Below are 22878 nucleotides of genomic sequence, written 5' to 3'. Positions count from 1 at the left end.
GCCAACACTCACTTTTAAAACTGTTTGACAAAGATATTCCATCCGTATTAAGTATAAGAGTTAAATCATAAATTTGTCTATCTTCTCTAGAGTTCACACGAATGTATTCAGTTCCATTTGTTATATCATGAATAGTATTTGAGTTTTGATCTGATATTATATTAAGCTTGTCAGCCAAATTTTGTTTTTCAAACATCCATTTAATATGTTTGCATACATCAATTTTATAAAAGAAAGCGATATTTTTTTTATCTGCATTACAGGAATCACACCGATTAGTTCTTAAATTCGAACCCAAATATTGTGAACATTTTTTAGAATAAAAATGTTTTATGACTTCTGGTTCAGATACTTTATCACTAACACATTTAAATAATCTATAAACTGTTTTAGGTAAATAATTATCTTCAGGCAACATTTGATGAAGTAATATTAAAATATCAGACAAAGCAGTTTTTGTTAAATTATTCTTAACATATAGATCTAAAAGTGCTGTTATACTCTCATCAAGGGACGAAGAACTATTCTCATATAATTGTAAAATACTTGTAACATTATTTTCACAAATTTGTTCATCATTTCCATCACTATCATCTATATCTACTTGACTCATGTTTATATTATAGTTATTTTCATAGCTTTCATAATTAGGCTCTTCAAAAGAACTGGTATCATCACTTTGATTATAATTAATATTTCGACTGGACAAAGTGTTATCACTTGTATCACTGTCATTATTACTGTCACTGTATTCATTTTCATCTAGATTACTTGACTCACTCAATCTACTGCTAGAATTATTATCATGGTCACATTCATCATTTACCAAATTATTATGTGAAATCGAAGAAATATTATAATCAACTATTTGAATGTCTTCGTTTTGTTTATTTTCCTCACCAGAAATTTTTGAAAACATTAACGATTTTTTATGCCTTTCCAATGTGGTTAAAGGTATCTATAACAAATTAAATTAAAAATACATTATCACATTTTTTTCTAATAAAAAACATCGATAAGGTAAGAGACTCAGTACCAGATCAGGGAATTAATACTCGATCACTCAAGTATTTATATATCTATAGCTAGTAAATTTTACTTAATGTTTTTAAATTTACTAAATTAAAAAAAATCCTTTTTATACAACATTTATTATAATTTATATCTTTCTGTATGATTTATAATTGAATTTATATGCCGTTTATACTTAACAGAGGTTATAAAACAAAATATTTACCATTAAACTATCATCATGTAACCAAAGTTTATATTTCTTGTTTGGAATACGATCTTCATCCTCTGAGGTTGACATATTAATAATACGATGTTATTAATTCCTTTTATTTTTATAAAATTAAATGATAAATAAATTGAACACTTATGTTTTTCTTAAAAAGCCAAAACAATAGCTATGTTGGTATTATAGGACATTACTTTGAGTGGACGTTGATGAATATAAATATCAATGGTAAATTTATAACGCCATTATTATTAGACTAATCTTGACGCCAGACATATGGTTCGAATTTTACTTTTTAAATAATATTTTATGCCTCATAAAGTAAAATATTGTTGAATACTAATATATCTACAAAAAATTTTTAGAATTCGTTTATTATTTAAAATATTATTGTGAATAAAATTTGAAAAATATTTTCAAATTTATATCAGTTCGATATTATAGGATTACGAGGGAAATCCTGTTTCCGCCATGCTTCATAACCTACATTAGATGAGCGTCGATTCTTGTGTGCGTTTCATTAAGTGATTTGCGCTATAAAAATAATATTTCAATAAAAAAAATCTTAAATATTATATTTAAATTAACATGATGTTCTTAATTGAATGTTTGGAAGATAATTCATTAACTATTGAACAAGATGACAAAGTTATTTGTGACTTAAAAACTGTGGTAATTGGTGACGTGGTCAATTTTATTCACATAAAAAAAAAATATGAAGGTGTTGTGATTGATTTTTCAGGTAAAAATCCATCTTTTTTAAATATGATTTTCTATGGAATGGAAGTTATTACTAATAATAATTTAATTTGTTAATTCGTTTTATAAAAATTTTGACATCGGTCTATATAATTAAAATTATATAATGCTTGTTATTTTAGATGATGATGAAGCTTTAAAACTAAAACGATTGAAATTATTGAAAACAAAACCAAAAATAACTGATATTGATGATCCTCCGAAAAATTTGTATGTCGACAGCACTATGAAACTTCGTAAAAGACCTCGTAATTCAGAATATAAGTGTAACAAACCATCAACTAAAAAATCTAAAATAACAAAAAATAGTAGCTCTCATGTAAATATTAAATTCGTATAACCTCTCATTTTTAATACTAATTTGAGACGATTAATTTTTTTTTTCTTATTACATGCATAGAAATCAAAATTATTAGAAGCTAATGATTCAAATACTTCTGTTGAATCCGAACAGTCAGATTATTCAGGGCTTGATATTTCCTCTGGTAAAGAAAGTGAATCTTCACCAAAATCTTCTAAGGTTTGTATTATTTAAATACTCTTTTGTATATTTTACTCATAGAAAATTAAATTGTTTTTAATCTTGTTCAAAAATCTTAGGTCCTTATTTATTTATTAAACTGCTGCTAATTCACGTCTCATTTTTTTATTTTAGGTTAACGATAAAATAAATAAAAACAAAAAATCTGATAACAATCTACAAAAAATTCCAAAAAGTACAACTCCTACATTTGAAATTGACGATATTAACACTTCTGCTTCTAATGGCATAAATAATTTAAAATTAAAATCTCGTGAAAATAGTTCATTATACTTGAACTCCGATTTAAATCGTCGTTCATCACCAGGAAAATCTCTTAACAAAACAAAAATGCCTTCGGAAATGGACAAGGACGATTCGAGTGCACAAATGTCTCAACAATCTCTAAATAAACCTGAGGCACATGATGGTAATGATAATAATCATTTTGATAATGACGATGATGATCATCAGCTATATGGTCCTACTTATAATAACAATAAGGTATTTACTAAATTGGATAGTTGTTAATCTCACATAATTTATAATAACAAAAATGAGATTTTTAAAATATTCGATTTACATTTTTGGAATATTTTTTTTTTAGATGGTAAATATTGGCAATAACGTGTACTGCGTGTCTAGAGTTCATTCCATGGCAATGATAAGAAATCGGCACATTTAATTGCCCGTACACTAGTTTCTGGGGTTTTTAAAACTGAAGCAATTTTAAAAATTACTTTATCAGGAAGATCTCCCAGAGCTCAAGGTCGAGATAGAATGGAACAAGATACAGAAGTTATGAGCATAAGAGCTAAAGAAGCAATCATCGGTATGTCTATTTTCTTCGTATATTGCATTATTTGTTTATTTCGCAAATATAATTTTTACTGTTTATTTTTTCAAGTTTTTTACAAACTATATTCCAATCAACTTTTTGTTATCAAATTATCTTATTCAATTTAAAATTTCGTATTATAATTATAAAAAAAATAAACTTAAAAAATTAAAGTCAGTTACGAGATTATATTTTTATTGCATTATTATGTGTATATTGTTGTACTTTGAATTATTCAATATATTACACTAAATCTTTTATAATATTTGACAAATATAACTTAATGATTTTTGAAATATAGATCTTTTTTGAATATAAAATTATAATATTGAAATTGGGATTTAGGATTTTATTTTATTTTTTGTCTAGAAATTTTTCACTCACATCAAATTTAACACTATTGAAACAAATAAATAATAATAATGTAAATTTAACTATATATATCATTTTTAGCTTATTCATTGAAATTAGCTAAAGAAAAGGATACAAAGGAAAGTCGAAAAATAATAACAGCGGCAATGTGACAAAAACTTGTGGAATCGAAGAAACAAATACATGATAATAATGATTTGAATAATAAAAAAAAAACAATGGGCATCAGGCAGTTGACTGTAAAAAAGATGCAGCTGATCAAGAATAAGTAAGAAAGTAAGATTTAAGTAAAAAGAGACAATCTCACAAAAATTTTCACTCTATTTGAGCAGTTATTATAAATATTTTTTAAATATTTTTTTATTATTGATTATTTTTTTTAAATATTATGAATAGTTGATGTCATATCAATACTGGTCGAAAAATCATTCATGTCATCCAAACGACTACGTATATTTTTTGTTATTTTTTTTTTTATTTAAAGTATTATTCCTAAATAATTTTTGAAAGTGACACGGACAGTAGGAATACATATATATATCCATATATAATTCATAATTATTTATATTAACATTTTTGGTTCTTTTTTCATCTAGCTATGCATAATATATATATATATATATATATATATATATATATAAATATATGAAACAAAAGTTAGCATTCTTTGTGATAAACTTAAAGACAAGTATTAATAATTTTACTTATAAAAACCAAATCTTAACTTATAGTTTTCTAGGAAATAATTACTAGAAAAAAAAAAAAACTGTGTCTTAAACTTATGTGAGTAATTAGTTTTAGACAAAAAGTATTCACGAAAATGCCTATGCAATATACACACGTATATTTTTACGTTACAAAAGTAGGTTTTAATTTTATTAACATTGTTATAATTATTATAGCATATGGATACTTCTGTTTATATTAATATATTAAAATTCAATAAATAAAGTGTTTCAATAGCTTTTTATGATAATAATTATTTTATAATGAAAACAAATTAATTACTAAATGACCTCATATATTTTATAAATTGAAAACATTAAAATCAAAATCAAAAACTTTATATGATTATATATGAACATATAAAAGTGACTCATATAAAATCATATAAAGCCTTATATTAGAATTGGTCCTATAAAACTTGATATGGTTATCTAAAATTTTATATAAATATATAAGACTTTCTATGATTATATAAAACGTTAGATATTTATATATAACTTTATATGATTATATAAGATTTTATATGATTATATAAGATTTTATATGATTATATAGAATTTTATATGGTTATATAAGTTTTTATAAAATCATATAAGTTTTTATAGGACCAATTTCATTATAAAACTTTATATGATTTTATATGAGTCACTTTTATATGATTTTTATATAATCATATAAGAACTTTTTTTCCCGGGGATGTTTTGTCCGCGGATATGTAGTCGTGGTCCCCAATAAAAGAACCGAGAAAGGGGAAACTCGATAGTCATTATCATAGCCCCTATGAGATAGTTAAAATCTTAGAAAACGGAACTGTTGCTCTAGAAACAAATGAAAGACATAGATTTCCGAAACACCCGTCAAATGAAAATTAGCGTTCTCAGTCCATGACTTAACAAAGAAAAGTCTAAAATCTCGCCCTTCATAAAATGAAGAAAAAAAATAATGTTCCCCACACCATTAGATCACATTGACTCCCAAACCTTAATAAGACAGCACGAATCTCTGCTGCAAGATCAGACAACCTTACTATAGTCACGGTTAAGATACCCTTCCCTTAAAGAGTATCATTTCTATTTTTTTTTTTTTTTTTTTTTTTTTGAAAAATAAAGAAATTTTAGGTTTAATCTCTAACTAAGATAGGAAATAGATTTAGTATTGATAGGCTAGCAAGTAAGTGGAGCATCGACTCTATTCCCTTAAAAGGGAGATTCCATTTAATTTTGATTTCAATTTATAGAACATCCGATAATCATGCCCAAGCGTAGTAACCCCTGGACCATGACAGAGGCCAAGGTACACTTGGACAAATACAAGTACGCAGCGCAGGAGGAAGCCACGAAGCGTAGGAAAAAGCTTGACGCAAAGTTAAACGGTACCCGAGTCTACCCAATCGACCCTCGAGACGGTGATTTCGAATATTATCATGACATAACAATACGCGAGCGCACCCCCAGACCTATGCCTAAGATCTGGGGAGAGGCTAATCAGCCTATGCTTGAATTATCTATGGATTGCCCAGAACCATCAAGAAAAAGAAAGTAATGGAGATTCTTCAGCTTAAACCGGAGGAGGTGAAGAGTCTAGCCCTTTTTCCCGGAAAAAATCACCTGGCGGTAGGATGCATAAAACTCTTCCCAGAAATATTGAAGTCTTTCTTGAATTCTTTGATAAAGTGAGAGACGAGATTTTGGTACACTGGTGAGACTGGGTTCAGGAACTGTGTTGAGTGGTGCGCCCCGGACAGAATGTCCAGGGGTGAGAGCTGAGATATCATCTGGGTCATCAGTAAGAGCACTGAGTGGCCTTGAGTTTAATAGCGCCTCGACTTGAGTGAGGAATGTTGAGAAGTCTTCGTATGTGAGTAGCAGATCCGCAATTGTGCGTTGGAGATGATGTTTGACAGATTCGACTGCGGCTTCTCACTGCCACCCATGAGAGGGGCACCAGGTGGATTAAAAATCCACTGAGTTCCGTCTGAGGTGAGAATTTGTTGAAGATGAGATGATTCGCTGAGAGCACTGGTGAGAAGTTGTTTGAGAATGACATCTGCCCCTTTAAAGTTAGTTCCACAGTCACTATAAAGGGTTTTGCAGACGCCACGACGACTTGTAAATCTCCTGAATGCCTTGAGAAATTCTCTGCAGTGTAATCACTCACTGCTTCCAAGTGAATTGCAGAAGTTGAGAAGCATACAAAGACTGCAATGCAGCCTTTGTAGCAGCGTGTGCCTCGTCCTTGAAAGTATTTGAGTTGAACAGGCCCTGCGCAGTCTGTGCCAGTACTTTCAAAGACGAGTGATGGTGAGACTCGAGATGTAGGCAGTTGACCCATCAACTGTTGAGATCGTTGAGCTCTCTGTCTTACACATACAACGCAGCGTTGAATGTGAGACTTGATTGGAATTCTTCCCCCAAAGATCTAACATTTTTTACGCACGGCAGCTAGCGTCAATTGCATATCTCCATGCATTGTGCGCGCATGCTGTAACGGGGTAAATTCGAATTTACCGCGTTCAAATAAGTCCAAAATAAGATCTATTATGTGTACTGTTGGTCATTTGACATTACCACCCAGGGTATTCCGGGTAGGTAGCAACTAGTCGTCTGGAAGTGGAAATTTCACTTGCTCGACCGTCAACCCCACTTAGATTAAGTAGGCGAGAAAAAGACAACCAAAGACAGGAGTGAGCGAGCAATTATAAACTGGGACCGGAACGAGAATCGGGCATTATCCATCGGAACATCCGAATCGTCGAGAGGTGGGAAAAAACAACTAAGTGACGCCAGAACAGACGCTATAACAGACGCCGTCAATTTAATGATACCAGGTAATTATTTAATTGATAGCTTGAGTTTTGATTGTGGAACCAAGCGATGAAGTTTTCATATTTTGTTAATAAATCCCAGGCAGGTAGCCGGTATTTCTTTAAATAAATACTTATTGCGTCTGTATATCAGGTGAAGGAGAGAACGGGTGGAGAGTTGAAGGAGAGAGAGAGAGAGAGAGAGAGAGAGACGAGACAATAACGAGACCGAGAATTTTACGAGGACAATTACCAGGACGAGACACGGGACAACACCAGGACGGAATTGAGATTGGGAATTGTTATAAAGGTATTTATAAAATTTATTCCAGGCAGTAAGCCGGAAAATTTTATAAAATACATAGTATACGTCTGGTAGCCTCGCGTCTTAGAGTTCGGAAAATTATTACTCGCAAATTAAATAATCAATTTCGTAAATAAAAATACATAAATTAGACCCGGACTTAAGTATATAAAATTAAGTAATTAATTAACTGCAGGCAGGTAGCCGGAGCGATTACGTAGTCAAATATTTCCAGGCAGGTAGCCAGAAATATTCTAGAAGTTTCCAGGTGGGTCGGGTAACTCACGCACCGGAAACTGTCGAATCTAGTCATAGTCGCTAGTCGAAAAATCGATTAATTATAAGTAAACAAAATTAATAAAATAAATGAAAATGAATAAAATTAATAAGAAATTGTCTCGGGGAAAAATTATAAAAAGGTCCGCGGTGAGATGTTCAGAGATGATGCAGGAATTTTTCTGAAGACTGCAACTGCTCGTTTCACAATTGCAGTTACCCTGAGTAATTTGGTGAGATTTGATGATGATGAAAGCAAATCACCAAGTGATAAACTTGCACTGGTGACTGCGAGATGAGCTTGAACTGATTGGCGTTCAGTTTCAACTTCTAGATCCTCTTGAGATGTGAATTCTAGCCATTGGTGTGATGGCTCTAGCAACCAGGATGGACCTGACCACCAGAGTTGATGAGATTGTAGTTAAGATGGTGTTAAGCCTCTGGAAGCTGAGTCTGCAGGATTTTGCTTTCCTGAGATGAATTTCCAGTTAGCTGCTGGTAGATTCTGTTGAATAGCTTGTACTCGATTCTTTACAAATTCCTTCCACTTACTTGGTTCTTGATTGATCCATGCAACAGCGACCGCTGAGTCTGTCCACAGAAAAACTGGAACCTCTTGAAGGTTTAGCGTTGCTTGCACGTGTGAGATGAGTTCAGTGAGAAGGAAAGCTGCTGATAATTCGAGACGAGGAATGCTGAGACGTTTCAGTGGTGCAACTCGAGTCTTGGCACAGACAAGAGTTATTTTTGCTGGTATAAGGTGATAATGAGTCTTGATATAGACAGCAGCTGCCATAGCTTGCTGTGATGCATCTGAGAATCCGTGGATCTCGATGTTTGAGGTGTCTGATGAGATGTTGAGCCAGCGAGGAATTTTAAGTTGAGATAATTTAGGTAATTCATCTCGGAACTTTTTCCAGCGGTGAATTATCTGAGGCGATAGTACTTCGTCCCATCCAATTTTTTCTAGCCATAGATCTTGCATCAAGATCATGGCTTTGATGACAACAGGTGAGATGAGTCCCAGTGGATCAAATAACTGGGCTGTTTCTGAGAGAATTGATCTTTTGGTAATAGCAGCCTTTTGAGATGTATGACCAGTGAATGTGAGATGATATGGTTGACACTTCCAGGAAAGTCCAAGAATTTTGGATGTCGATTCGTTGAACTCTCGAAAATTTGAGATGTTATATGATGACAATTTATTAAAATGAGGATGGTTAGTTTTCCACTTGGCTAGTGGGAAGCAACCAGCTAGACATATGGCTTCTATTTGAGATGCGATGTTGTTGAGATGATGCAAGTTGTCAGCTCCTCCACAGATATCATCCACGTAACTGCCTTTCTCAAAAGGCTTAACAGCTAGTGGATACTTATCTCCTTCATCAATGATTAGCTGTTTGAGCACGGGGCCAACGAGATATGGTGCTGGACGTGTACCATATGTTACAGTGGTGAGATGAAAAGATTGAGGTTGATTGTCATCATGGACCCAGAGGATACGTTGATAGTCCCAATCATCTGGGTGAACGTTGATTTGACGAAACATTTTAGTGATGTCCGTGGTGAAGATGAATTAGTGTCTCCTAACGTACAGCAAGACATCAAAGATTTCAGACTGAAGTTTTGGACCCGTGTGAAGTGTGTCATTTAGTGAGATTCGTGAGGTTGTGTTACTGGAGTCGTTGAAAACGACTCTCAGCTTGGTTTTTGTACTTTCTTCTCGCAGGACACCGTGATAAAGTAGATAGTAGGTGATATGAGATGGTTGATATGACCCTGCGACTTTCTTCATATGACCCATAGACTCGTATTCCATGAGAAAGTATTTGTAAAGAGGATTGAACTCAGGCTTTTGTGAGATGTTCTTTATTAGTCGATTGAGACACTTGGTAGCAATGTGCATTGAATGTCCCAGTTGTTGAGATGATGATTTAAATGGTAGTCGCACGGTATATGTACCAGTGTGATCACGAGAGTGAGTTGATTGAAAATGAGACTCACATTCAGCTTCTTCCGCCGTGAGAGGCTCGTTGCGATGTGATGGAACGTTTTCTAATTGCCAAAACTTGACGATTGAGTCATGAAGTTGATCATTGGAGATGAGATGGTGAGATCTACTTGGTGATTGTTGAGATTGAGATGATACAGAACCAAGTATAGACCAGCCTAAAATTGTTCTGATTGCAACTGGATCACCAAGTGAACCAGTTTGGACTCCAGGTCTAATAATCTGTCCATAACAATCTGCGCCGATAAGAAGATCAATTTTATCAGACTTGAAGTAGTCTGGATCAGCTAATTGCAGATTGTTGAGATGATTCCACGGGTGTTTCTTGATTGAGATAGCTGGCAACTCAGCTGTGAGTTTGTTGCGAATGTGTCCAGAGATGATAACACTATCGTCAGAGTGAAGTGAGGTGAGTGAGATATTTACAGCTCCAGATGTACTTCCGGATGATACACTGCCAACTCCAACAATCGGAATTTAAGATGAAATGATGTCTAGTTGACAATTATTGACTATTGTCCGTGATATGAGTGTAAGTTCAGACCCAGGGTCATTGAGAAAACGGATAATCTGATGATTATCTTCTGCGTAATTGAGAATAGCCTTGGCAGTGGCTAATGAGACACTGGGTCGTGATATTGTTCTTGAGATGTTGTGAGAGTGATTGATTTGTACTGAATTGAGCGCTGCTGAGTGAGATGATAACTGGAAATTGTTGTTATCGACCTTTGTCGAGCTTGAGGTGAGGTGAGAACTTGTTATCCGACAGTTGAGGTGAGCTGAGAGTGAGAGACAAGAGAGGTGAGATGTAATTGAAGTCAAAGAGATGATTCAAAATAAGTTTAATCAGACTTACTTGCATCAGCTGCGGATGATGATGCCTCATCGAGTTGTTGAGATGCAGGTACCACTGGTGGCGGCGGAGTTGGGCTCTTCTTTTGAATGAGATTGGTCGTCGTAAGCGCAGTGGCACCGTGAAGCATTGATTGATGCTTGTCCTGGCAGTAGGCGCACGTCTTGGGATTGCGACACTGTGAGATGTTATGGGAACGAAGGCATTTAGTGCAGAGGTACTGCTGGTTTACCTACTGATGCCGCTTGTCAGGAGAGTAGGCCCGAAACTGTGGGCAATAGACCACGAAGTGTCCTTGCGTGCAAAGTTTACATCGGGTGCTCTCTGACGGTGGTTGTTGAGTAGTAGGCTGTTTAAGTTGAGATTATGATGAGACGTTGAAAGCCTCAGTCTTTGATTGCTGTAAATTATGCACACGTGCTGCAGGAGGCCCTTTGGGTGGAGGTGGCTTGAAAGACTGGGGTTTTCTTGCTGATACTCCGCATTCCATAGCCTCTCGGGCATGAATGCGACCTTGAAGGAACGTTTTGAGCTCTGCAAACGTGGAAAACTCAGTGGTAGCTCCCACACTGACTTCCCAAGCCTCCAAAGTTGCCAAGTCGAGCTTATGTGAGATGAGATGGACAAGGATTTGATCCCAATGCTCTGTGGGTGATCCGAGCGATTTCAGGGCATCAACGGCTTCGGTGGCAGTGCCCAAAACTTCCTTGAGGTGTTTGGCTGATGATGATTCAGCTGCATGGATGCTGAAGAGCTTGTCCAGCTGCGTTGAGATGAGGAGTCGTTTATTCTCGTACTGGTTGACGATGGTGTCCCAGGCTGGCTCAAACGACTCTGAGGTGATGCTGATATTTGAGGTGAGACTAGCAGCTTCACCAACCAGACATGAGTTTAGGTAATGCATTTTCTCGGCGTTGGTGAGATTTAGGTTTTCCCTGATCAATGAGACGAATAAATCGTGAAAATATCTCCAGTCTTGATAATTCCCTGAGAATTTTGAGACTATGATGGTTGGCAAAGCCGTAGATGGTGAGTGATTGTATTACGCTGGAATTTGCCAGCACGCTGCCTTGAGATGGTAGTTTAGCCTCGATATCCGCGATGCGGGTATAAAGTCCGTCTGCAGCTGCCTGGAACTGCTTGAGAGTGGTCTCGAACGAATCGTCGGTAAAATACTTATGCTCGATCATGACGTCCGTCTTAGATGACAGCAACTTTTCGTGATCGGTTTCTAACTTTTCCCAATATGTATTGAGAAGTTTGAGTTTTGAGGTAGTTGACGACAGAGGGAGTGTCTCAAACACCCCTGCCTCGGCTGCTGCAGCCAGAGATGATATGAAAGACGTCCGTCCCATTTGCATTGTCAATCTGTTTTGTACGGCAGCCATTTTAATACTTGATATGAAAATCTGTAATTAGAGTGAGATGAAACGAAAACCAGAAAATTTGTAATTGAAAAAATAAACAGAACAAACTGACAGTAGCTGGTGATGCCTTGTGATGAGATGCAGTGGCGTGAGTTCAGACCGTAGAGATGACCTTGAGATGTTTACTGGTAATTGAAGCACTGACACGATTCACTAGACACTTCACAAAGTGTAATTTGCACTGATGTGTCCCTCAGCACTTTTTCCACCAATGCAGTACCACGTCCAGGGTACTCATCAATGTACTCGCGTTGAAATGACTATGATAATGCACTTTTTTTTTGAGATGATATTTAAACTTTAAATAACGCCAATTAAGCTATCGGAGGACCAATGAAAAAATTCACTTAAATATTTAATTGAAATTAAATTTAAAATTAAGTGAAAGGATAGTGAGATGCTAGAACGCTTAATTGGCGGAAGCTTGGATGCGATGAAGTTCTTTACGATTAAAATAAATAGTTTTAATTAACACTTATTTTATTTTTATAAAATAATGAATTAATTATTTATTTTTATGATATACACTATTTACACTGCATTCTATTATTTATAATTTTGAGATAAATATATTGATCACGCGGCAACACGTGGTGATGTGAGAAAAGATGGCCTTTGGCGGTAAGCAACCACGTGGTGAGATGAATTTAATTAATTAGCTAACTATTTAATTTCTGATTACTTAAATAATTACTAATTTGCACGGTAAATAATTTATACTTTCAATTAAGAATAAATTTGAGATGAAGAACATTAATTATTAAAGCGATTGGTAAAGATTATAAATTACAAAAGGAAAAAACACGTGTTGCTTATAGCGTCAGTGAATTTTTGAGAATGGCTTCGTCTTCTTCTTCATTCCCACTTGGATAAGAGGGCGGAGCTTGAGATAAGAATGGGACCGGTGAAGCCGTCTGCGCAAGATAACGCACCGACGCAGCTCTATTTAATCGGCCTCAGAGTAGCGATGAGAAAAACAAACGCGGGAGATTCGAACATACTTGATTGTCAAGTCTTCATGAAAACTACCATCTGGCTTATATTATTATTATTATTTTATTTACTTGTATCACTCAAAGTGTTTTACAAAACTCTACTACATTCAAATTATTCTCCGTTTTCTCGCCTCTTATTAATTTTTGCGGCTGTGGCCCGACTTGTGCTTATGACTGTACTACATCATCACGGTGATGCCCTGCTACCTCCCTTGTGCAATAGAGGTGCAGTGGCATAGGAAAACCACAGAAAAAACCTAGCCAGTACAGTTTTGGTTTAGGTGAAGCTCCAGTGGTCGATAAAATTCCCATTTTACCGATAACTGGATCTTCATCCCGCGCCAAACGATCAGAGGCCTTTGTTCGGGCCACGCGGAACAGCTGCCTCAGCCACTTTCATCTGGCTTATAATTTTTTCTGTGAGCATTTGTCATCTTTACTATTTCGAGATCTTTATTTTCATCATTCTGTGTGACTTTCGAATCATCAGGTGATTTTTTAAATAATAATTCCAATAAACCAGGAGTCACTGAGTAATTTTTATTTTTTATATTAATCTCAGTAACATCAAAAATTATTTCAGAATCACCAATGTAAAAATCATTGTAACGTCTACGGACACCATATCTCATATCTATATCTTTACTTTTTTTATATACTTTAGCTAAATAAGACTTTATTTCACTGCTAACTGGCTTAGCAGGGGTACTTGCAACAGAAGATATTTGTGTTTCTTCCAGAGTTCCGCTTCTATCTTCAGAGATAATACTATTATAATTATTTGCATCATCAAATTCTGTATTATTATGCACTGTCGAATTATTTTTTTTGGCTTCTTCTATGACTTCTTGCTTGACTTCTTGTTTGATTTTATGTTTAGATGATTCGACTAGACTTTGTAGAAGTGTAACAATAGGCTTGAACATTTCACCCATTGCTTTCTCAGTTGTGTCTTTACCTAACTTGAGCATTCTATGCTTCCGTCGGATAGCATCACTAGTCTGAGATATCTGATGTAAGACATCTCGTTGCTTTAAAAATTCCTCAGTCGTCATGTTGATGCGTTAGAGTTCGCTTAATCTCTGATTGCTATTCATCAAGTACAAGTTAATTTATACTAATAAAACAGTCAAATCCTTTTCTATATCTTCCACTATTCAGCTCACTGTCTTTGTCAATTACTACAAAACCATATTTACCATCAACATTCCAACATGCTGAACACAAATCTTTGAATAAATTGTATGACATGTCAGTATTTACATGATCATCATACACATGCTTTAAGTTCATCTCATCTTGACGAAAGAGAACTATAAAATTTGCATTGTCCCGTATCAAATGTTTAGAGGTACGTGTGTAAGTCTGTCAGAAATAAAAACTGTCAACATCTTTATGTCAACCCATACAAAAATATGCTCTGATATGATCTTGTTTTTCACAAGCGACATCATCAAATATCATCAATGAGTTTGGTTTTGCATCTTCCGGTTTCAGTACTTCCTCATGCTCGTTGAATGTAGAAAATTCAACACCTTCTATTGGTTTAAGTAGTGATTCTAAAAATTTATATTTCGGTTGGATCGGAGATTTTGAGTAGAGATAGATATTTCCAAATCTCAAGCCGTCGGGGTGTATAATGAGTGAGAGCAGAGCATTTGTTTTTTCACAATTTGATGGACCACAAAATATAGCACGTACACTGTTTGGTAATAAAGCACCGTGTCTTTTAACTTTTTTCACCCCCGTACCTTAAAGAATTTAATCAAAATTTATTACTGGCAACTTGGCCTCTTGACATTTAAACTTTATGTTGACAGTTTGCACAACAACAAGACTGAGTAAGTTGTTGTCACAACAACAACTTACTCAGTCAGCTATAAGTACCAGGTTTTATATCATTTTAAGTCAGTCATGACGCTGCTACTATGGAGAGCAGACGTGTAGAGACCAGTGGTAGAGGTTTCGTAAACAGTATAATCAATAAGCTACCATTTGAACTACACATATCTGGATACCAGTACTGTGGATCAGGCACAAAGCTAACCAAGAGATTAGCTCGTGGAGATTCTGGAATTAATCCGCTAGACGCTGCGTGTAAAGAACACGATATCGCATACTCATATAATCGTGAAAATTTGGCGGCACGTCACGAAGCTGATCAAATACTTACTCAGAAGGCGTGGCAACGTTATCAAGCAAAATACGCTGGTATTGGTGAAAAAGCTGCTGCGTAGAGTGTAAATAAAATCGTGAAGATGAAAAAAAGATTCGGTATGGGGTTGAAGAAGAGAACAGCTGCCAAGAAAAAGCCTAGCAAGAGAAAGTCTGGCAAGACAAAGACTGGCAAGACAAAGAGCAGAAAAGAAGTACCAGCAAGAGAAAGACTAGTGTAAAGAAACAAGTAGCACTAAGACAAGTTGTCACAGCTGCTAAAAAGTCCATGACTCCTGGAGATGATCCAATCAAAACAGCGTTGAAAGGAGCTCTTCAGGCAGTTAAAAAATCTGGTGGGAAAAAAAATATCAGGCTGCCACGAACTTTACCAATTCCATCTAAAGTTGGTTGTGTACTACCATTTTGAATACCGCTTTTTGCCGGCCTGAGTGCAACAGGAGCTTTGGCTAGAGGTGCTACTGGTATAGCAAAAGCTATAAATGATGCAAGTGCCGTTAAAAATCGATTAGAGGAGAGCAAACGTCATAATTTAAAAATGGAACAAACATCTATGGGTTGTGACGTTACATTGCCGAGGAGATGGAGTAGAAGGGGAGTAAGCGTGAGTCTGTGTGTTAGAAAGTGATAGAGTTAGTACGTATGTTGAGTTGAGTGTAGGAAATAGTGAGTAGAGAGTATGGAGTACGTGTGCGGTGAAGTAAGTGTGTGGAGAGTAGGTGACACGCGTTAATATCCCCGGACAAAATATCCCCGACAAAATATCCACGACAAAATATCCCCCGACATAATATCCCCGCGACAAAATATCCCCGCGACAAAATATCTCCAGACAAAACATCTCAGGATAAAATATCTTCATGACAAAATATATTTTGACAAAATATCCCTATCGTTGAATAATTAATGAAGTAATGTGTGAAAAAAGGGCACAATGTTATTGCAAGTGGGTGCATTCAGATATTTTTGTATTTACACACACACAAAATGCCTGAAAAAAGGGCACGTACTATTAAATTAATCAATAAGTTTACTTTTTTTTGTATTCGAATTCAATTGTTTTCATTAATGTTAATAAATAAGTGCAAAATAATCTTTAATATTTCATACTTATTTCTTTCTTTATTATCTTGCATTGCTCGTATTAAATTTTTTTAAGTCAACGTAAATATTCGTAGATATTTTGTCATAAAGATATTTTGTCCTGAGATATTTTGTCTGGAGATATTTTGTCGCGGGGATATTTTGTCGGGGGATATTTTGTCGTGGATATTTTGTCGGGGATATTTTGTCCGGGGATATTAACGCAGGTAACCTGGAGAGTACGAGTATGGATACGTTATGTTGTCTGTGTTGGAGTGTCTGTGTGGTTGAGCGTGGATTCAACGAGGGATGTCTAGCTGTGTTGCGGATAGTGGGCAAAATACCGTGCCTCCCGACCAGTGATGACGACTAGGCCTAGGCCTAGCTCTCGGGGTTGACGTGGTGATCACGAAGGAGCGACTGAGATGTCGCCGCCCCTGCGAGTTGGTACCCGGAGTTAGCTGGGGTACATTTACGTTTATTTGGGAACGGCAGGCCTCGTTTGCGATGCTCGAGGTAGCCAAAGATTCGCTAACTCCGGATATCACGGGGAGTGATACTGCGGGAAGACCCGCGAGTCCGCGGCTTGTATGCGGTGGGGGAAGAATGGATGGACGGGCGAGAATGTGAGAGTGACTGGGAGTAGTAGAGAGGAGACCTGAATGGAGTAGGAGACGAGAGCACAGGAGTTGAGAACTGACCATGGTGTCCGAGAGTTGGACTTTGGAGTCGCTCGAGTACGAGTCGACCCAGTAGTCGAGTTTAGGGTCTTGAAGCGAGTGGTTGTGAGTCGGAGAGCCGAACAGATAGGCCTTGACCACACTCTTGGCGGATGCCGTTTGGAGCTTGTGGCTCTATTTGTTGAGTTTTGGAGCCGTTTGTCGTGATTTTGCCGTCTTGAGTTACCGCATTATTTATTTTAATTTTATTATTATCTAGAATTGTGTTAAGTTTTGTGATTCGTCGTCCACAAGAGGTTCCCGATGTCATACCCAGGTATTTATTTGTCTGAGGGACCGAGAGTACTCGACCGCGAGCCAATTGGGCCCTTCGCGTCGCTCTCGCGTCCTCTTTACGATATTTTATGTAGTTTTCTTTACTTTATTTGGTTTAATTTAATTTTAATTAATCAGCTTCTTCCGCGTAAAAAGAACCGCGACCCTCTCTCCACAACCTAGCATACTGAGCGCACCAGGACATGCCGCTACCTCCGTTCCTTTCCCTCATTTCCGAAGGATTTAGATATTTAGGTTTTAATTTACGTGTACGTTTAGACCGGTTGCCGATACCGGGGAAATAAAAGTCGGCTGGCGCCCGTCAGGATCTGGAGGAAATGAGAGGAGTGATCGGTGAAGTGTAACGTAGCCCGATTTGTGTATTTTGAGTTTGAGTATTTGAGGAAATTTATTGAGTATAAGTTACGTGTAAATTTTTCGTACGTTTAATCGAGTTATCTAAGTATCTAAGTGTTAAGTTAAAAAGAATTACGTTACAGGGTAAAGGCTTATACTTGAGACCATATCCAGTCGGCAGAGGATGCAAGTCAAAAAACAAGTAGAGATACCACATCGATCACTCACAAACATCGATTTACTGAAATTTGTTAAAGCTCTAAGAATTCCAAACTTTCATGGTGTTTCCATGAGAAATGATTTACCTGAAACTGGACCAAGAAAAAATGAATCAGCTATTGTTAATCTTGATGATAAACTTGGACTTGGTACTCATTGGGTTGTATATAAAAAAAATAATGATAAAGTTTTTTACTTTGACAGTTTTGATAATTTACAACCACCACAAGATCTGATGGAATATCTCGATGTTAGTAGCGTGAAATATAATCACAAAAGATATCAGGATTTTGATACAATTATATGTGGACATTTGTGTCTTAAATTTCTCACTGGACAACAATAAATTGAAGTGAATCTGTGTACAACACATCAGTAATGGCTGAGCCATTCACATTAACGCTAACAGGATCCACATCCGTGTTGGAGGCTAACTACTTCCCTCCAATTCAATTATCATCAACAAAGAATTATGTTGTGGGATTTGTAGGGTTATTAACATTTAACTCAATACCCGATATTGATGTTGGTGCTAGTAAATTCTATGTCTTTTATCCTGTGGATAATATTGATATTGAAAAAATTAATGCAAATAATATTGATGAGAAAAAACTAGTCAAGAATAAAAGAGCTAAAAGAAATGTCGCAATAATTACAAAGCTTGATGACAATATCTCAGTAACTGAAAATAATAATAACAATAATACAATGAGTGAAAACATAGAAGCTGTGAAATATGAAACTCTTATGGAGAGAGTCTTGACGATACCAACAGGAAGTTATGAAATCACTGACATTAAAAAATATATTCAAAAGAAATTACAAAGACTCAACATCAGCATAAGAGCCAATAATAATGAATTGAGAAGTGAAATTAAGTGTGATCAATTTGTAAATTTTACACGTCAAGATTCTATTGGTAGACTACTGGAATTTACAAACCAAAAGCTGACACCACATAAAACTCACTCATCAGATTTACCAGTGAAGATATTAAAACTCAATGCTCTGAGAGTTGAGTGCAACATGACATTAGATGCTTACATAAATGAGCACAAAGTTCACAATAATCATGAATTTTTTCCAAGTGTGCCACCTGGATATAAGATTGTTGAATTGCCATCTCACGTCATTTATCTACCAATCACCGTACAAGCAATACAAAATCTCAGATTGAGAATTGTTGATCAAGACGGAAAACTGGCTAATTTTAGAGGTGAGACGATAACCATAAGACGGCATTTAAAGTCTATAAAATAATGGGTATCGTGTATGAGACAAAAAGTGGTACTGGCTATAAAAAGATAGCAATATGGTCAAGCAACATCAGTCGCCAAGTACCTCACAAGGTGTTAACACATCAGAACGCTCAGTTTTTACAGAGGCTAGGACTAAAATTACGTGAAAAATTAAGAAAATAAAAATTTATTCTTATTGTTTGACGTGTACACGACCATGGCGGCGGAAATCTTAAATTTTCAACGACAAATCATTTTTGATGAGTCGTTTGCGCACTATGAAGCGCATTCTCAGCTCCCGTATGCGTTATCAACATTCAACAACAGCGATGAAATAAGAATTGCAGTTCAACATCAAGACTTGTGTCTACTTCCAAGTAAAAGTACCCCTTACGACTTTCAACCCAGTCTAAAAACACTCTGGAAATATTCTGGTAACACGATGCAACCATACGGACTCCAGAGTATTTCCAGAACGGTTTTGTGCCCTTTGCTGAGAGTGAACCCAGAATATTTCCAGAGCAGATATGGAGCAAATCCAAAGTGTTTCCAGAAAGTATCCAGAGTGGATACATACTGACACCGTTATGCATCCACATTGAATACAAACTGATACCAGAGTGTTTCCAGAATATTTCCAGAGTGGGATCGGAGTGAATACATACTCAAACCAGAGAATATTCAGAGTAAGTAAATACTGAAAAAAAAAAAAAATTTGCCGAAATATATTATTTTTAAAATATTGAACAGAATTTATTGGATACAAAAATCAATTTTTGTCATTATCTAAAATATATTTTATGTTTCTGGATTGTAAAAACAATTTTTTCAAGAAAACAAATATGTTTGACATTGCTGTCACAATGTTATACAGCATCTACTATATGACCATCGAAACAGGCACTTGTCATTCTGTCAAATAACAGAGAAGTACCCGTGCCAGAATTGTTTTCAAGTATAGAATATAATAACTCTGAAATACTTATATAACCAGGGACAGGACAATAATAGGTTGGGCGCGATGTAGTGGCGAACACTGAACTACTTCCACTACTGCTTAGCACCGGTGACTTTCTCCTCCTCCACATATATCTTGTTCCAGCAAATTTTTCTCTTAAGTCTTTCACATTAAAACCCGGGTCAGAAAGTTAGATCTGTTTTAAAATAAATGATAAATTCAAATACTTTTTCTTTAATTTAAGTTTATAAATCGTATTTCTTTTATATAAGAATTTAATCTGTTTTTGCCCATACTATTCCTTATCCAAGCCAATATCAGACTTATTTTCGTATGATATTTAGTCTGTTTGAAATCAGGTTTAGACTAAAAACAGACTTTTTTAACAGAATTCATGGTCTGTGTTCAATTGTTTTTAAAAACAAAAACAGACTTTATTGACTATAATTTTTAGTCTATTTTTAATAGCTTTTAGATCAAAAACAGGACTTTTTACAAATATAAATAATAATAATAATAATAATAATAATAATAATAATAATAATAATAATAATAATAATAATAATAATAATAATAATAATAATAATAATAATAATAATAATAATAATAATAATAATAATAATAATAATATAGATGCATAAATTTACTTTAATTTTCTTGATAGTTAAAACATGCTACCCTGTTTAGAAAATCTTATAGAATCCAATAGTTTCTTATAAATTCCTATAGACATTTTATAAGAATGAATAAGTTCTATGAGAAGTGCTATAGTTAAGTATAGGGCCTTATACTTTGGCTATAAGAATCTATCGGATTTTTTAAGCAGGGTAAGGCGCTTCTGTAATAAGATGTCACAAATATTTTGATAATTTCTAATGCTATAATATTTTCGATTTTATTCAGTAAATAAGGAAAATTTCTTAATATTTTAAGAGTTATTTTATTACTTTTATTCAATGCTATGAATATTCAGTTAATAAGACAGCTAAAACATAAAGCTGTAAAAACTTTCATCAACTGTTGACATTTTTAAACAAAAGACACTAAATAAATTGTAAGTAAAACATAATCGATTTTGTAACTTAATATATTTTTTATAAATATTAACAATAAATAAAAATATTACAAGTCCATGATATAATCTAGTTCAATCCTTGCAAATTTTCAGGACTAAAATTTTTTAAAGATCAAGAATTAATCTAGTTTTGTCTACCCGTAACGCAATTGTTTTTTAAAACAACAGATCAAAAACAGATTAAATAATTAACTAATTGAATAACAAATAATTAATTTTTACTTGTTGAAAGCTTACATAAAAACGCTGATTATTTCTAAACAAAAAACCCCGGGTTTTTTTTTTACTGCTCGGAGCTATTCTTGAAAGGGTTCAGAAAAGATCGCCATTAGAAAAATTAAAAAATTTTGATTTTTTACTTCTTTATTAAAAATCTAAAGCATTGAAAAATAATAAACGTAAATAAAGCAATCAAGAAATTTTATTTTTTTGATTATTTTGTTTTTTTGTTGCTAAAAGCTACACAACAATAATTTCTAAAAAATTTTTACTTGCATTGTTTAAATAATTGTTATAAACAAATGCATTGTTAATAAGATTTAATACAATTTTTTTTGAGAAAAAAATTCTTAATGAAAATAACGATTTTTGAAAAAAAATCGTTTCATACTCTGAGAGAAAAAAAAAATTTTTCAAGTATTTTTAATTTCCCGCTAAGAAAATTATTAATTTTCGAAAATTCGGGAAGTTATTGTTTTCATCCCGATTTTCAAAAATCAGTTTTTATCAGATGTCGACTTTTGAGGTCCTTAGGAAGCTATTCTGACTATTTTCAGAATGATGTGTGTGTGTGTGTGTGTGTGTGTGTGTGTGTGTGTGTGTGTGTGTGTGTGTGTGTGTGTGTGTGTGTGTGTGTGTGTGTGTGTGTGTGTGTGTGTGTGTGTGTGTGTGTGTGTGTGTGTGTGTGTGTGTGTGTGTGTGTGTGTGTGTGTGTGTGTGTGTGTAAACTCTTTGTAACTTTTTAACTAATGAATTGATTTGGATGGTTGAGGTGGCAATCGAAAGAGCTTGAGTCAAAACATTTACATTTATAAAAAAAAAAAAATGTATTAAAAAAAAACAAATAAACACAAAAAATATAATCCGTGTAAAAAACAAAAAGTAAAAAATTTTAATAAATAAAGAGAGAGAAAAAATAAGGTGAGTGAAAATAACAAAGTGCAGAGACGCAGAGTGCAACAGAAAAAATTAGTACCAAGAATCACCGCTAGGCGCAGAAAAGCGCTGCAACATTTTCCTAATTGGACAGTTAGAATAGAAGTGATAAGCTCCGCTCAAAGAAGTAAGAAGTCACGTTGTCAACTACTCACCTCAGGATAATATCCTATTTAAAGAGTACAAGTACCCTAGGAGAAAATACCCGTGAGTACATTTTTGGAATGATTCTCAGGCATATCCAACAGCGCAGAGGATTCCGAAGAAGCATCCATACGGACTATTTTTAAATACTAAATATACATGTTTACCTTTTGAATTTGGATATTTTACATACTGAATGAAAATAGTCAATTATTATACTTAAGTATTTTAACTACTAGATCTGAATCTTTATTATTTAATTGGACTATTTCAATTACTAAATTAAATGTTTTTAATCATTTCTTTCAAGTATTTTAAATTCTAAATTTTAATTTTCTATTATTTAACATTAGTA

At 34.6% G+C, this 22878-nt stretch overlaps 2 protein-coding genes across 2 annotated transcripts; both read right to left on the bottom strand.

Moving 5' to 3' along the window:
• Positions 1–8259: 8259 nt before the first annotated feature.
• LOC103578574 (uncharacterized) lies at positions 8260–9387 on the bottom strand. The gene has a single exon (XM_008559701.1). It carries the CDS (start codon positions 9385–9387, stop codon positions 8260–8262), a length of 1128 nt encoding a protein of 375 aa, XP_008557923.1.
• A 27-nt stretch (positions 9388–9414) lies between these two features.
• Positions 9415–10832, bottom strand: LOC103578571 (uncharacterized). The gene is made up of 2 exons (XM_008559700.1): positions 10706–10832; positions 9415–10085 (listed from the first exon to the last, which is right to left on the bottom strand). Exons 1-2 carry the CDS (start codon positions 10830–10832, stop codon positions 9415–9417), a joined length of 798 nt encoding a protein of 265 aa, XP_008557922.1.
• Between the last annotated feature and the right edge of the window lie 12046 nt (positions 10833–22878).

Source organism: Microplitis demolitor, chromosome 10, assembly GCF_026212275.2.
Source record: "Microplitis demolitor isolate Queensland-Clemson2020A chromosome 10, iyMicDemo2.1a, whole genome shotgun sequence".
Lineage (NCBI taxonomy): Eukaryota > Metazoa > Arthropoda > Insecta > Hymenoptera > Braconidae > Microplitis > Microplitis demolitor.
Note: the sequence above shows the minus strand (reverse complement) of the source record. Positions and strands in the feature narration are given on the sequence as shown.